This window comes from Gavialis gangeticus, unplaced genomic scaffold (assembly GCF_001723915.1).
Source record: "Gavialis gangeticus isolate Ggan-Ray unplaced genomic scaffold, GavGan_comp1, whole genome shotgun sequence".
NCBI lineage: Eukaryota > Metazoa > Chordata > Crocodylia > Gavialidae > Gavialis > Gavialis gangeticus.
The window spans coordinates 13,590,097-13,605,718 of NW_017728991.1; the positions used below are offsets into that span (position 1 = coordinate 13,590,097).

Here is a 15,622-nt window from a genome sequence, read left to right on the forward strand (position 1 = left end):
GCCGGCAGGTGGGGGCCCTGCGCACGGGGGAGGCCGGGACGGTGGAGGCTTGAGCCCCGGGCCTCAAGCGCAGCCGCTCGCACAGCGACGGGGGCGCCTCGACCTCGCTGTCGCTGTCGCTGCTGAGCAGCGAGATGGGCCCGGGGCGGCCCGGCGGCCCGAGGAAGGCGCAGGCGGGCGGCAGCACCTCATTCTCGCTCTCGTCCGAGCCCATGGACATGGCGACCCGGCGCCGCTTCAATCTCCCGCCCGGCCTCGCCTCGTCCCGCCCCTGCCGGAAGCGGAAGTGGCGCGCGCCGGAAGCGGCAGCGTGGGGACAAGATGGCGGCGCTGGGGCGGCTGGGGCTGGCTGGGGCGAGCCGGCTGCGTGAGTAGGGGCGGGGCTCGGGTAGTACGGCGCGCGGCGAGGGTCACGTGCTGCCCGGGGGGGCCGGCGTCTCCTGCCCCATCGACTGCTCTGTGCTCCACTCCCTGACCCACCGGCTGCTCTCCTTTCTGCTCCCTGTCCCATCGACTGCTCTGCGTGCTGCTTCCTCTCCTGCATCTCCTGCCCCATAGGCTGCTCTGCGCTCTACTCTTTGTCCTGTCTCATCAATTGTTCCGTGTTCTGCTTCCTCTCCTGCATCTCCTGCCCTGTGCTCCTCATCCTGCCCAGTCGGCTGATCTGCTTTCCACTCCCTGCCGTGCACCTCCTGCCCCGGGTCAGATGCCCCCGAGGCGGAGCGCGCTGCGACGGGCAGACGGAGCGGGGAAAAGCCCCCAGCAAGGCTGGACCAGGCCAGGGGAACGGACCTGCCCATGTGGTGCTGCCTGGCACCAGTCTCCAAGGCTAAACCAGACTTGCTGTTGGTTTCCCCCCTGCATCTCCGAACACTGGGGGCACCGGCTGCTTCCAGCCCCAGGGCAGACCTGGCTGAGGCCACGGTGATCTGACTCAGGTTAGGGACCAGGACACGTGCCTGGTTGTGCACCTGGCTTCAGTGGGGCGGCATTGCCTGGACGCTCAGCGTAGCTGACACCTGGTTTCCACCCCAAACTCTTCACAACAGGCCACACTGCTGTTACCCTGTGACTGCTGTGGCGCTTAGTCTGGGACAGATGAGGTGGCTGGAAGCCAGGCCAGTGACCTGCTGCCTCGTGTGATCTGTGTTCGGTGCCGTTCAGTTTTCACATGGAGCCTGAGGGTCTGGCTTTAACCAGAGTAAAGGAAACAAAGCTGAAATGGAGCAGAAAGCAGAGCAGGGTGGCAACCTTGTAGACTAGCTCTGGAGCAGCCACGTGGCACAGGCAGCCTCTGTGTGTGGCATGCGGCAGACCAGGGCAAGACCTAGTAGCATAAGGGTAAATAGGGCAAGGAGAAAAAGCTTAAATAACAGCAGATCAGGTTGGGGAGCACAGAACAGGGAGCAGAAAGCAGAGCAGACTGGCTTAGGGGTACAGGGCACGGGACAGAAAGCTGAGCAGCCGATCTGGCAGGGGAAGGGGGTGGGAGTGGCACTCAAGGGCTGTGTGGGATTAATTTGTGGCATGCCTGCCAAAAAGATTGGCTCTCCGCTGAAATGCCTTGTTCAGAGAGGCAGGAGTATTCGTGGGCTACAGCCTATTTTATGAAACGGTTTTGGCATTTTCTCATTTGAGAAGCTGGGGCTGGCACAGAGGCAATAAGGAGTGGGAGCCTAAGCATAACACGTAGAGCACGGCAGAGGCATTTTCCGCACGGAGCTCAGGATCTTGAAGTGCTGCCTCTGATTTCCAGGGAAGCTTTTAGCAAGTTGCATAATTGTTGTGCCTTGATTTCTCCGTCCATAATACGTAGATAATGCTTTCCTACCTCTTTTAGTGCTGCAAGCCTTAATTGCTGTTTGTAAAGGGATTTGCCATCTACTTGGAAATAAAAAAATACCTTGGAGAGCAAAGAGAGGTATTTTCTTAGGGATTACATTCGTCTGCAGAAAGGTCTGCAAATCTCATTACTACTTTTTCCTACCTCCCTGCTATTTACCCAAGTCACAGCCATTTTACTTAACATATTCTAAACATGTTAGATGAATGGCACCCTTAATCTTTGTGAGGTGCTGAGTATCTGTAATCATTTAATTAATATAAAATTAATCTAGAGCTTTTCTGGGAATAAGGGAAATGAGACCACTCTGTAGCAGCATATAGAAAGCTGAATGGAGGGATTTAAAAGAAAGGAATACAGTTGCTGACCAGATGGAAAAGACTTAATTCGATCTGGGGCATTTCTGACACAGCAGAGTTCATAACAGGGTCAGAGATCTTGATCTGAGAAAACTGTTACTGACTGGATTTTGTATATATGATTTTAAATGGCATAACTGTGATGTGAAGGCACATTTGGGGTTTCAAAGAGAGTAAAAGACTAACCACTTACTGCAGCTATCTTTTTTTCTAACTGTGGTTAAAAACCCTGATATGAAACTCCAAGAAAGCACATTAAAATGTGCTATAATTAACTCCTTTTTGAGGCAGCAGTGGAATACAGGCTTGTATGCCTCCCTCAGCTTGGGTCTTCATTCAACTTTGCATTTTAAAGGTACTTATCCCAGACTGCTAAAGCATTTTACAGTAAAACCAATGACACAGGGTGAGGAAACCAAGCACAGAATGCTTGCCACATGCTCACAGAGCAATTTAGTGCAAGATAAACTCCCAAGAGTCCTGAATCCCAGTGCTCAGGTCATTAGATTAAATTGATGGTTGATTTCTCTAACTGCATCTGGAGCCCAGGAATTTAAAATGCTAGAACAAGTGTTACTATTTGTGCTTCCAAGTGTACTACTGAGAATTCTGCTCTTTCATAAAGGACGGGGGCCATGTGGCTTGGTTCCATGCAGAAGAGAGGTACACGAGGGGGTAGACTTCATAATAGATTTCCTCTTCAGTTTTTTACTGCCTTTGTCTCTATGTTGAACTGACAAACCAGAGCTTTCCTTGTTTGCATTTCAAAGGGAATGCATTCATGTTTTGGAATTAGAATTTCTGGATGCATTTTGAATGTGCAGTGGAAATTCTTAACTGGGTTTTCTCTACATATTCTTCATCCAAATCTAGTTGTGCCTGCTCCCCAGGTGAGCACAGTTGCAGCAAGATGTGCATCCAAGAAAACCAAGAGCAACCCAAAAAACAAGGGTGGTCAGAGAGTTGGAAAACGGTATGGATGGAAGAAACATGATGGTAGGTCCATCTGTTTGCTTAGCTGCTTTCAGCTTGCGTTCTGCCAGTTAACTCCTTGCCAGGGAGTGCTCATGGGGACACTACTGAGCTTTGGTGGCAGGGGGGCGTTCATTCCTTGCGAGAGAAAGAAACCAGAGGGTTCAGCACTACATGGTGCACAACAATTACAGGAATAGCCAGCAGGAGGCTGGAGTGAGTCAAGCTAACTCCCGGTCTGCCTACATACAGCAAACTGAAGTTGCCAATAAAAAGCATACTTTGGTTGCAACTTAACCTGCCTCCAGGGGAGCTGGGAGGAGGGATACAACAGGGGGCATCTGATAAGTGAAGTGCACTTTCACCTCCCACTGTGCATGGAAGCTGGGCACTTCACATAGTTACAAAGGGGAGAATTATGAGGCTTAATAGAAGCCAAAGTACAGCTTCTTGTAAATGAGTGCCTAATAATTAATGGGCTTGCTGATGAAAACATGCGGATGTGAAAGGCAATAAAACAAGCGCCTGCAACAAACAGGCAATGCCTTGTGCCCTAGAACTAATCTTTTCAAAGATAAGAATTGCTTTTTGCCACTGTGGAACCACTGCCTTCTAGCTTCTGTTAGCAGCGTTGTCTTAGGCTTAGGAAACCTCTCAAAGTGTCTGGAGTCCTGCCAGCCCCAGGGCTTCAGGGAAGCGTATTTGTTTGAATCTAGGTTGCTTTGTTGCAGGTGACTATGTTCACGCAGGGAACATCTTGGCCACGCAGCGGTTGATTCGCTGGCATCCAGGGGCTCAGGTAAGTTGCATTTTCAGCCCTTGTTCTCATCTCATGGTAGGGGCTGTCCACAGCAAAGCCCTAGAGTTGAGGTTTAGCTCATTTCCTGCTCTTTACCAAGGTGGCTTGTTTCTTCCCTTCCATTCTGTGTCAGGGATGGTTCATTAACAAGTATTACTTAGTAGAAGAGTCCATTTACAACCGTTATTCCACACAAGGCCTTTAGTCAAGGGAAGGAATTTTGTTCATTAGTGGCTTTTAAGGGTTTGCCCCTCTACCTGAAGGACAAACTCTTTAGGCTTAAAGCTACAGAAGAGCCACTTTCAAAGCTGAGGCTAGAATTCAGGAGTGTGTATCTGAAGGGTTTGCCCCCTTACTTACTAATGGCTATTGAACAGAATGCTTGGAGAGGTTTCCTCTGGTATCTCTAAACCTGTGGTTTTCAACCTTTTTTCATTTGTGAACCCCTTTGGAAATTTTGAGTGGAGGTGTGGACCCCTTTGAATTGTCATTTGAATTGAGGGTATTCACATACTTTTGATCGTAGTCATCTTTCACAGACTCCTTGGACATAGTCTGCAGATTACAGGCTGAAAACCACTGCTCCAAACCAATAATGGTGCATGCAAGGGAAGGTACTGAATAGGGAACAGATCACTCTAGATGCATCTGGTTCAGTGTTCCCTCTATATTATCTACTTCTGCCACTGGCAGAGACCAGATGCTGGGCTAGACTAGATGAACCATTGGTCTGATGCAGTATGGCACTTATGTTCTTAAAGGTAATCAATACTTATGCTTCAGGGGAAGAAGTCCCTCCTCTGGCCTCTCAATTCAGACACACTATGTAGCTTTATGCGTGGTACTCTGGGCTTCTTACTTTCCTTAGAAGAATCAAGTATTGGCCATCACCGAAGCCTGGATAACCATCTACAGGGGACAACAATGTGAGCCACTTCAGCATATGTTCTCCAGTGACTATCTGTCTACCGCTTTCTCCTTCCAGTGTTCTACCCATATGCTTTCTTCCAGGTGGGAATGGGCCATAACAAGACTCTGTATGCTCTGGAGGACGGGATCGTGCGATACACCAAGGAGGTTTATGTGCCGCCCCCACGCAGCCGTGAGGTCAAGGAGGTGATCCGTCGCCTACCCAGGGGGGCCATTCTTTACAAAACCTTCATCAACGTCATCCCTACTGAAGAAGTAGGCAGCTTCAAGCTAGTCACCATGCTCTGAGACTGCTGCCTTGCATTGCTGCTGGGGACAGAGCACTGTGGCAAAGCTGGTGCCCAGTCCTGGATGTCTGGAGTCTTAGGAAAGGATTGTCCTAGACTTTTAAGAGACTTGCAGACTTCACTTCTTCGATTCAGGACTGGTTTGGGTGCAGGTCTGAGCTAGAAGGTGACAGGCTGCCTGATGATGCTTGTTGGAATATATCTAATAAAGATGATGGATTTTCTAATGCCTGGAGGGTGTCTATGAAAGAAAAGCAGTCTGTGTTCATGTTGTAAAGCCAGAGGGGCAAGTGAGAATATCTTCCCATTCCTGTGAGCCCTGTTCCAGTCCAGCTGGAAATACTGCAGTATCTACAGAGGAATTAGCCACTGTTGGGCACCGGCAGTTTGGGTATCAAAGTATTCCTCTGACTTCTCTTGTCACGACTGAAAGGGGAAGAGCTGGCCCAGTACAGTCAACTTCTGAATTCTAGTCTCAGCTTTGACAGTGGCTCTGCTGTAGCTTTAAGCCTCAGTTCTGTCTTAGTTTCCCCACTTATAAAAGAGGGGGCAGTGCTGACAACATCCTCCAGTGTGTCACAAACATGAAAATTCACAATCCCTCCGTGAGGAAGGAGTGTGGCTGATTTCCCTGTTACTTGGGGAAACGGAGGCACCTGCCACAATCTCTGGAGGGAGGCAGAGCCAGGAATAGAGATCAGGAGTTCCTGACTCTCAGTCAGAGCTACCTACTGAATCCCCATTTTCTCTCCCTGTGCTTCTGAGAATGAAAAAATGGCAGCAGGTGCAAAGGTGTTGGGCACCCAACACCACAGTTAACTGATGAGGCATAGCAGAAGAAGGTGCCTCCCTCATTTTTGGCCAGTCAGTGAGGGAAAGTCCAGGGAACATGCTTCTTTGAGTTGGCAAAGATGCTAATCTAATACAGAAGTGTGTCTTGAGCAGGCAGCAGTGTTAGACCAGGTATGAAAGGGAACTATGACTCCAGTGCTTCCCTAAATTGTTACTGAGCTTTTGATATTTTCAGTTCTGGCCATGTCAGTTCCTGCCACAGTAATAAAGGGAAGCTGCCAGGATGATTTGGGTCAAAAATAGAACATTGCTGGAAAGTACACACAAGTTTCTCCAGAATATGCATCCTTCCAGTGTGTGCAACCTACATGCTGCAGCATTGTGCAAGGCCAAGAGACCTCCTAGGGCATAAAATGTTTAATTTTAAATAGTTCATCATGTTAAATTTCCCTTATTAAAACCGTTGACTCCCAAATTTTTAAGAGAAACCCTTGCATAGTACCACATTCATTAGTAAAAATGAAAGTCCTGCTTAGACTTTCATTCTCTTTCTTTGCACAATAAAACAGGATTGACAGGTTTGTATTCAATTCCCAGCCAGTTTTCCTTCCTGAATCTCAGGCATTGGAGCACTATACTTTTGGGTTCAAAATACTGCAGAAGATGAGTCCCTTCCCACTCTGAAGGGCTTTCAAGAAAAACTGTGAAAATCTGCTCACTGGAAACTCAGCTGAGAATCTGAAGTACCTGACAATGGCCTGCTAACTTACCAGAGTGGGCAGGGTCACTCTTCCAAAGCTATTATCATGCCTAACTGTAGAATTCCCAACTAGACAAAGAAGTCTGAAATGGCATCCGAAACTCATCAGCTGAAGGGTGGAGAGCAGCTTCCCAAAGTGAAACTCAAACACAGGGTACTTAAGTCCTTCAAGAATCCTGCTGAAAAAAAAAAAAAGACTCAAGATACTTTGTGGTCCGACCAGTCCCATTTTATCAACAGTGTTGTAAACAGCATTGTAAACATTTGTTCTGAAATACAAAACAATAGGCAAAAATCTGAGGTGCAGCTGCACCATCCTTGGTGTGATTGATTGTCAAGGAAACTAAGACTCTTCTCCTTGTAGAGGGGAACTGAGTAAACACAGGTCTTGATCTGCCTGTGTTCTGCCCTTGCACCTTCATGGAGGCTACCTGTTACCCGTTTGTTTCTGTGTTCTGGGACACCCAGATTAGGCCGGTCTCTGTCCTTGCTTACGGGGTTCCCAGAATGATCCTGACCCTTGCTGAACCTTTACCTTGTCAATGGAGACGAGACTTTCTCTACGCAGCATTTTTAAATCCCGCAGGAATGTGCGTGTGTGGGGCACAAAGCAGAGGTTTGACAGTAGCAGTTGCGGTGCTGATTCTTCAGTGGCAAATTGGGCCTCTGACCCTGGTACCTGCTAACTTGATTGTTTTTACAACGTAATAAACAGATGAGATAAATCATCCAGCTTCTGAGGTCTTAATACTTTCAGTGTTGGGCAATACCTGCCACAGAGGTGTATGGGACACAGTAGAAGAGCTGCCTGCTGTTCCTCCATGAATTTTCTTTGACCAAGTAGACCATCCTCTGTGCTTTAACCCCTTGAACATAGAGATAGTGGCTGGGGATCATTCTACTGGCTGTGGTCAAGATAAAGTCAATAGAGCAAGGAGGGAGCAGCAGTCCACAGTGGCTTGTTCCATAGTTTCTGGAGCAGAGATTGCTGTGTTGAAATCCCCTAGGGTCATACCACCTTTCCAAGAGCAAGGGTAGATGGAAAGAAAATTAGTTGGAGGTCTCTGCTGGTTTGGTCTGGTTTGCACGCTTGTTTCTCAGCTGTTTTGGGTCTGGGTGAAGGCCTGAGGGTCGACATTGCCCTGCAGGAGGGAGCAATGTCACAGTGCCACCGTTGCTGCTACAGCAGGAAAAAGCGCTACCAAGGCTGACTCCAGCTTTACACGGCTGTATTGCGTTGCGGTTGGTAGCTGACTGAGACCTGGAATATGTCTGCCAAGCTGTGTCTGTCTGTTAATTCAGAGCCAGCCTCACTTCCTGGCAAAGCTGGGGGGTGCCGGAGGGCCTGCTCGTAGGGAGGGGGCATCTATGAGAGAGGAGAGGAGCAAGCCTGTTACACCTGACCACAAATCAATGGTGGTAAAGATTATCCCCCATTACACAATGTGTGTTTAAAGGAGCCCTTTCACACTATCATCACCTCTGCAATTTAGCACTTGTAATCCTCACCACAATGCTGTGAGCTGAGTGCATGGGGCTGCTGGAAACCTTGCCTGATCCAAGGTGTTCAGGTAGAAACCAATGCAGCACCTGCTGCCCAGCCCAGCCCAACCACTCCTACCACAACGCATCATCGCATCTCCCTCTCCCTTTCGTTCCTGGCCAGAGCTTCTCTTGTTCCCTTTCAGGGGCCTGTTGACATTTGCTAGAAACCACAAGGTTTCCAGTTAAACTTCCCCAGATGGATAGGATTAGTTCTTACATATGTCTCACCCGAGTATCCGTTTCTGTGCACTTCCTGCCAGCTGCTGCTTATGTAAGCTTGACCTATCCAACCCGTTTTCTCTGCTGTGGATGTGTGCGCACTGCGGGCAGGAGGGAGGACTGTGATGCGAGAGAGGGACGCTCCATCTCCCTGCTAGCACAGGTAAGAGCAACAGTGCTGGGGGTGGCTACCCCGTCCTTGCCAGGCTTGGCCAGCTCCTGCTGAATTCATGCCACCGTGTCTATTTTGCTACTATGACCCATGCTAGTGAGATGAGAGCCAGCTGGGGTCTAACTACCCCACCAGAGGACAGTCACTGAGGGGCAAAACCTCAGAAGGCAGTTAGGTGCCCAGTGCCCCTTGGTGGAGGAGCAGCACCTTCCCCAACTGGTGCCTCAGGTTTCCCAGCTCAGTCTTTTGAGAGTCAATTAATTCCTGCTGCCTCTAAGGCCCTTTGCATGTGAAAAGTGCCTAGGGGAGGAAGTGCTAAGTATTTGGCTGGCTGCGCTCAGTTTTCTGGAGCAGGTTTAAGAGCTGGAGTCCCCTGTGGTGGTCAGTGAGGGGAAATCTGCTGGGCTGAGCTTCACAGAAATCCCTTGTGCCCAGGGCAGAAGGCAGAGGGATGTACAGCATACTGCTCCAGCACCAACCTGCCTGATGGCTCAGTTTTCACTACCCTGTCCTTTGGTGTTAGTTTAAGTGTTGGGAAATTAACAGGCAAAGCCTCATGGTGGTGAATAGACTGAATAATTCAAGGAACAGCAGCGATGGCAATGGCTGCTGGTCCTGCTCTAGAGTGAGGTGGGGGTGAGAAAGGCTTGGATCCACCTTTCCTCAGCTGCCCTGTCCCCTTGCTCTGGACTGGACAGAGGCTCTGGAAGGCATTTCTACAGGCACCAGGCAGGGCTCAATCATTAACCTGCAGAAGGGTAAACAGTGAGAGTCCCCTGGAGCACAGTGTGCCTTTCCCGACATAAAGCTATCAGAGCAAGGCAACCACAGCAAATCAGCTCTCTCCTAGGATGGAAGACCACCCGAGTGAGGCCTGTGAAAAACCCCAGCGGCCTCCACATGGAGACTGGGGTCTAGACGCTGGAAGGAGCATGTAGCCAGGGATCACTCACCTCCTGGGCAGGGTCTGCCCACAGCCCAAACCTCTCGGCAATCATCTGGTGAATCTCCCGCTGGCGATCTTTCTTGCGCACACTCTCATAGCTAGGCAGGCGTGGCTGGTCCCAGGCAGGGAGCTGGTAGCTGCTGGGGGATCCCACGCAGAACAGCTCGTCACCCTAGAGACCCCCGAGGGGATAGAAAGGTCCCGTTGCTAGTCGGATCAGTCAGTGCCCCTTAGCCCAGGGCTGCACCTCGGGACACCGCTGCTGTAACTAGCACCCAGAGAGACAGGGATGCCCTGTGCCCAAGGCATCCCCACCAGTGCCCCATCACAATGGCTCCTGAGTGCTCTGTGTCTTCAGAGCCATGGCCAGGGTGGTTCTCTCCCAAAGTCATTTACTGCAATATAACAGTCCTCCCCACAGCCCTGCAGCTAGGGACACTGCCACATCCAAGCCCCTCCCCACATCTCAGGACCCCAGACCCAAAGTACTTCCCCACATGAAGCCCCCACAGCAGCCTTGGCCTCACTCACGGTGCTCCCAGTCCCTCACCTGCACCCCGGGATTCTCCACGGCACTCTCCAGCCGCTGGGCACCACACTGGGGTCCCACCAGCCGCTGGTTGCTGTTGAAGTATGAAGGCGGGTAGTCCTGTCAGGAGAGGCAAGGGAAGAGAGAATGAAGCCTGTGTGAAAGCCCATCTCCAGCTCCCAAGGCACGTGAACAGGTTAGCGCATGGTGTGGTGCAGGCAGCCTCCCTGGGGCAATGCCCCGACCTGGAACCTTCCCCGAGATGCCCCAGGCCTGGTGGGACAGAGGCCACCATCAGCAGCTGGAAACGGTCCTGCTTGGTACCTTGCGGGCCCTCAGTGAAAGGCAGCACTGCTCTGAGTCCAGCCCTTCTGGCTCTCCTGCCCAGCTCAGAGCACAGCCCAGCACACACAGCTCTCAGGCCAGGCCAGCTCAGACTGTCCACAGGGAAGGGAAAGGCCAATTCCTTGTTTGTCTCTCCCATGGCTGGGGTTTGGCCTCTCCTGCGCTCCCCCCACCTCTGCCAACCCAGCAATGCTGGCAACCCACCACCCTTCTGAGGAGGGGAGGTTTGTTCCCTAGAGGTTTCCCATGGACAGGGTAGATCTGTCTTTCAAAGCTAGCATCTGCTCTGCATCAACCTTAGAGGTCCCCAAGATGCTGCCAAAAGCCCCTATCTCCAGTACCTCCGTGTGCTCTATGTGCAGGCAAAACTCTCCTAGCAGCAGTGCAGCCACATGGCAAAGCTGTGCTTTGGCCCAGTACAGTAAATCCACCCCCCCAGGGCTGAACAAGCTACACCCAAAAAAGCAGAACATTGCTAGTGTCCCTGCTTCCCCCTGCCCATGGCTCTGCCCAGTGGGGTCATACCTCCTCCCCCTCGCCCCCAGTAGACAGCTATGTCAATGCACACTGGTGATGTAGCCCTGATTTACAAGTGGGTTGCTTATGTCCTCAGCCAGGCATTTCCTAGCCATTCCCAGCTGCACCTTCTGCTGCTAGACAGGACACAGGGTGAATGAGCTGAGTGGAGACTTCAGTCTCACCGAGCTCCCTTAGCTGCTCAATCCCCGTGCAGTGATAAGAGCAGTTTAGCCATTTCCCCAGGGCTGCCCAGCTATTAACAGCTCATGTGCAGGGGGAAGCTGCTCCTGGCAGAGGGACCTGAAAGGGCAAGAGCTATTCTGGGGTAGCAATTCTGTGTGTACATGATCCCACTGCCAGGAGCACGGAGCTCTTATTGTGGAAGAAGCACATTCACCCAGAGCTGTTCTGCATTTACACCAGGCCTCAGCCTCAGAGCCGGGAACGGGGTTGTGGGAACTTTCTTGTTCCTGGGTCTCCCAGCAGGAACAACCACTGCCCCACAGTCTGTGTAAGAAAAGGCCGGGGTAGACTAGAGGCACATGGGAGGAATATGGAATCACTCAAGCTCCTGTAAGCATTAATGTTTAGGTGATTTTCCAGCACCCATAGCCCCCTTAGCTCTGTGCAAGCGGCTGCAGCTTTGCCCATGTGCTGGATGGGCTTCCTGCGCCCCAGGGACTTCCAAGCCAATCCTGGCCCCTTACAGCAAACGTGCTCTTTGCCTCTAATTGGGGCTCTGCAGGCTCAGCCTGGGTCTGAAACGTGACCCGCAAAGCAAGGATTTCCTGGTGCACTTAATTGTCCATAATTGCCCGCGCAATTACAGAGCTCATGTGCAGCAGTGTGGGGCTTCCACGTGCCACTTGTTTTAACCCGCTTCATGAAGCCACAGCAGGTCCCACTGTGGATGCAGTTATGCTGGTGACAAGCTGCCTCTCCCCTCCAATATTTCCCATCCTGCATGGCAAGGAGTTAGAGCCACATAAGGCCCCTTGAAGGCTGTGTTCGTTTTGTGGGGTGGGAGCAAAAGGGGCTGCCCTGTAGTGCTGTGCATGCAAAGAGGGCCACAGTGCACCCCTGCATCTCCCAGTGCTGCACGTCTCAGTCCCTGGCTTCCCCTGTGGGGGCAGAGACTCTGTTTGGAGGTTGTTACGCTTCATGGCTCCATGTGATCGGTGCTGAATTCTGCAGCTGCAGAACCAGAGAGAAGGGGCAGCCAGGTCTGGCGCAAGCCAGCACAGAACCAGGACCCCTCTCCCAAAACAGATCCAGTAGATTACTCACCCATCCCCTGCCAAGCAGCCCAGCTCCCATCTGGTTGTGAGCATCTCAGCCAAGGGGCTCCCATCACCATCACTTCCTTTGGGAAACTAGAACCCAGCTTAATAAAGCCCAGGGGCCAGACCCACAGGCGTCGCTCAGCAGCAAACCTTCACCGGGTGACTGCTGCTGGATCCACTTGGGGACCCACTGCCCGCAGGCAGCAGGAGGTAGGTTTGCTGGGAAGCCCTGGCTGCTCTCCTACGTGAGGACACTAGGAACGGTGGAGATGGGGAAGGCGAACCGCTCTGGGCTGGGGAGTCTCGTGCGGGGAAAGGCAGCAAAGCAGCCCCTGCTCTCTGCCCGAGCTGCTCAGGGAGAGTCAGAGATGGGCCTCACTGAATAAAGAAAGTAGCAGCTATTCAGGCCAGAGCCAGTTACATCTTGACAGAGTTTTCCTGCCCCCTTGCCCCTTCCCCAGAGCCCCCACTGCTGTCTGCTTTGGAGGCAAGATCTCTAGGGCAGGGATCACTCCTGCAGGGGGGATGGATGAGGAAGCTGCTCTTCGCTGCCACCGGCTTCCCCCATCTGCAGCTTCCCCCTCACACCAAGCCATGTTGGGGGGAGGAGGGGTTCAGCTTTCTCCGCTCCAGCCTCAGTGCTGTGCACAACACCGAGCCAGTTGCTGGGCGACCGGCGACTAAGAGTGGCATTGTCTGTGCTGCACGGTAACCTCTCCTGCTGTGCCCCTTCCCTGAAAGACAAGGGCTCTGAGCATGGCATGAAAGGGAGGGAGGGACCCGGCTCCCAGGTGGGACTCGGCTGTTACCAGGGATGTGAATATCCGGGAGCTGGCTCCTACTTTGAGGATGTCTCCCAGCGTGGGCAGACAGGTTCTGGAGACAGCCTGAGTGCTAAGTGGAGAGGCTAGGGATCTCTCTGGCAAGACAGGGTGGTGAATCGAGCCAATTCCCTCTGGTGGGGCTGCAAAATGAGGCTGCTCCATCCCAGCCAGAAGATCTGGCCGCGCTGGGGTTTAACCCCAGCAGGGTCTCCTGAGCTGTAATCCCTCCCCAGCAAGTCCATCGTGAAGGCCCGAGGGCCTGTGCCGAGCAAGGGTGAGGCTGCTGGGGTGGCCGGGGAGGGGGTGGGATACTCACACACTGGCTGGGACTCTGGAAGAAGCGGCAGGAGCAGAGGAACTGGCAGCACAGGGGGTCCCGGTGGTACAAGAGCAGCAGCAGCACCAGAACGGCCACTATGAACACGGACGTAGAGACCGCTGCCAAGGCAAGAGACAGGGAAGCAGGCTGAGCCCAGGGCACGGCAGCGCACCGCCAGGCAGAGCTGCCTCTTCTCTGCGGGGGGGTCGGGCGCAGAAGCATCTCCAGACAATTCCCTCCCCCCACTTTCTCCTTTCCATTTCCATCCTGCAGCCCTGGCATCCCCTCGGCTTGACTAGGGAGGTCCAACCGATGACTCCATACTGGTACTGACCCCCTGTCCAAACAGGCCCTCTATAGGACCAGGGCCTGGCATGGATCTCCTGCTCAGGATCCCAGAGCATGTCCCCAGTGCCCACCCACCCACAACCCATGGGAGGTGGTGGCGGGGGGGTCTCACACTCCACTCAACTCCGCACGAGTGCTGCAAAGCCGAGGAGAGGGGGAGAGTCAGGAGTCTGGAGCCAGGTGCCCTGCTCTGCCCCTGCAGCTCTCTCCTCTCGCCTGCCTGCAGCCCGGTGAAGGCCAGAGGGGACACCTTGCATCAATAACAGGGAACAAAGAGGGCAAATAGTGACACATCAGGCACCAGCCAGGCAGCATCTGTGCAAAGTGGCTCTGCATTTCCCTGCTGTATCACTGAACCCTAGTGCGAGGAGCAGCCCATGTCTCTAGCTACTTCTGACTGATTCATCTCGTGGCCTCAGACAAGCCGCAGCTTCTTGGCCTCAGTTTCTCCTTCTGGCAGTGCCGAGGAAGCTACTTATTTACTTTGCAAAGGGGCCGTGAAGTTTAGCACACGATAGCCGTGCTTGGAGAGCCCCTTTGACTCTTCCGGCACACGGTGAGAAGGCCCAGCTATGAAGCCGCTTTAGGCATTTGCCAGTGTAGCAGAAGAGACGCAGGCCCTGGGATCGGACTCGGTGGGCAAGTAAAGGGGCAGCTTATTTTCAGATAACCTCCAGCACCTGTAAGCCACCTCACCTGAGCCTGCAAGGAGAGGCCAGTCAGGCTTTGGGATTGCCAGCAGATCCACTGAATCCCTTCAGCTTGCACATACCGGATCAGAGATCCGATATGGGACCAGATCTTACGCATACCAGATCAGAGACCCCATACGGGACCAGATCGCAGGCTGGCAGAACAAGCATCTCGCCTTCAGCCCCTGGCGCTGGAGCCTGCAGGGAAGGTACCACTCGGCAGGAGGAAATTTCCCTTCCCCTCTATGGCAGCAGGCAGTGGAGGTGGCTAGAAGGACCCACACAAAACACACGCAGGGGCCGAAGACGGGCTCTGATGAAGCCAGCAGAGACCTGGCTCGCCTACGCCAGTCCTGTTCCCAGGAAAGCGGGGGGCTCGTCCCGATCGCAGGCTTGGCACAGCACAGAACACGTGTTCGAGCAGCACTTGTGCCAGACGGAGCGCCCCCCTCCCCCCCGCTGCTGAGGGCAGGACGAGGAGGGCGGGGAGCACAGGGGGAGGCTGGCAAGGGGGTGGCGCAGCGGGGGGCAGGGCGGTTTGAGCGCCGGGGTGTCCGCGGGCGGCTGCGACCCCCACCGCGCGCTCAGACAGACACGGGACTCACTTGCGGCGATGACGATGGCCACCACATTGCTGTCCATGGAGCTGCTGGCAGTGGGAGCCTGTGTGGGGACATCGCTGGGCTGGGTCATCTCGGGTGTCGCTGGGTCCCCGCGCCTTCCTCCGAGCCGCCTCGGGGCGGACCAGGCACCGGCACAGAGCAACCGGGCAAGCCCCTGTCGGCTGAGCCCGGGGCAAAGCCCCGCTCCGGATCCGGCCCGGCTTCCCCACAGCGCTCAGCTGTCGCCTGCTCGCTCCGGCACCGCAGCCTCCATCCGGCCGCCTCGCCTCCTCTGCCAAGGGCGCCGGCTCCTCTCCTGCCCCCTTGCCCTGCCCGGTGCCTGCTGCTGGCTGCCAGCCGAGTCTTCCCGGGGGCCGGAGCTGGGTCCACGGGGCTCCCAAACCTCCTGCTCCGCGGGTCTCTGCGACCGCTTCTCTCCCGCCGAGGAACCGCGATCCCCGCGTGCCTCCCTCCCCCAGGCTTCCTCTGCCTCGGCGCCGGCGGTCCCCGCCGCTCCCGGCCCGGCCCGGCCCGGCC

The 15,622-nt window shown here is 53.7% G+C and overlaps 2 protein-coding genes across 2 annotated transcripts; one reads left to right on the top strand and one right to left on the bottom strand.

Annotated features, from left to right (window-relative positions):
• Positions 1-278: 278 nt before the first annotated feature.
• Positions 279-5,419, top strand: MRPL27 (mitochondrial ribosomal protein L27). The gene is made up of 4 exons (XM_019517683.1): positions 279-367; positions 3,076-3,198; positions 3,906-3,973; positions 4,985-5,419. Exons 1-4 carry the CDS (start codon positions 322-324, stop codon positions 5,189-5,191), a joined length of 444 nt encoding a protein of 147 aa, XP_019373228.1. The 5' UTR covers positions 279-321; the 3' UTR covers positions 5,192-5,419.
• Positions 5,420-6,949: 1,530 nt separating this feature from the next.
• LOC109297693 lies at positions 6,950-15,415 on the bottom strand. The gene is made up of 5 exons (XM_019517673.1): positions 15,089-15,415; positions 13,441-13,562; positions 10,175-10,273; positions 9,632-9,796; positions 6,950-8,108 (listed from the first exon to the last, which is right to left on the bottom strand). Exons 1-5 carry the CDS (start codon positions 15,174-15,176, stop codon positions 7,962-7,964), a joined length of 621 nt encoding a protein of 206 aa, XP_019373218.1. The 5' UTR covers positions 15,177-15,415; the 3' UTR covers positions 6,950-7,961.
• Positions 15,416-15,622: the final 207 nt, after the last annotated feature.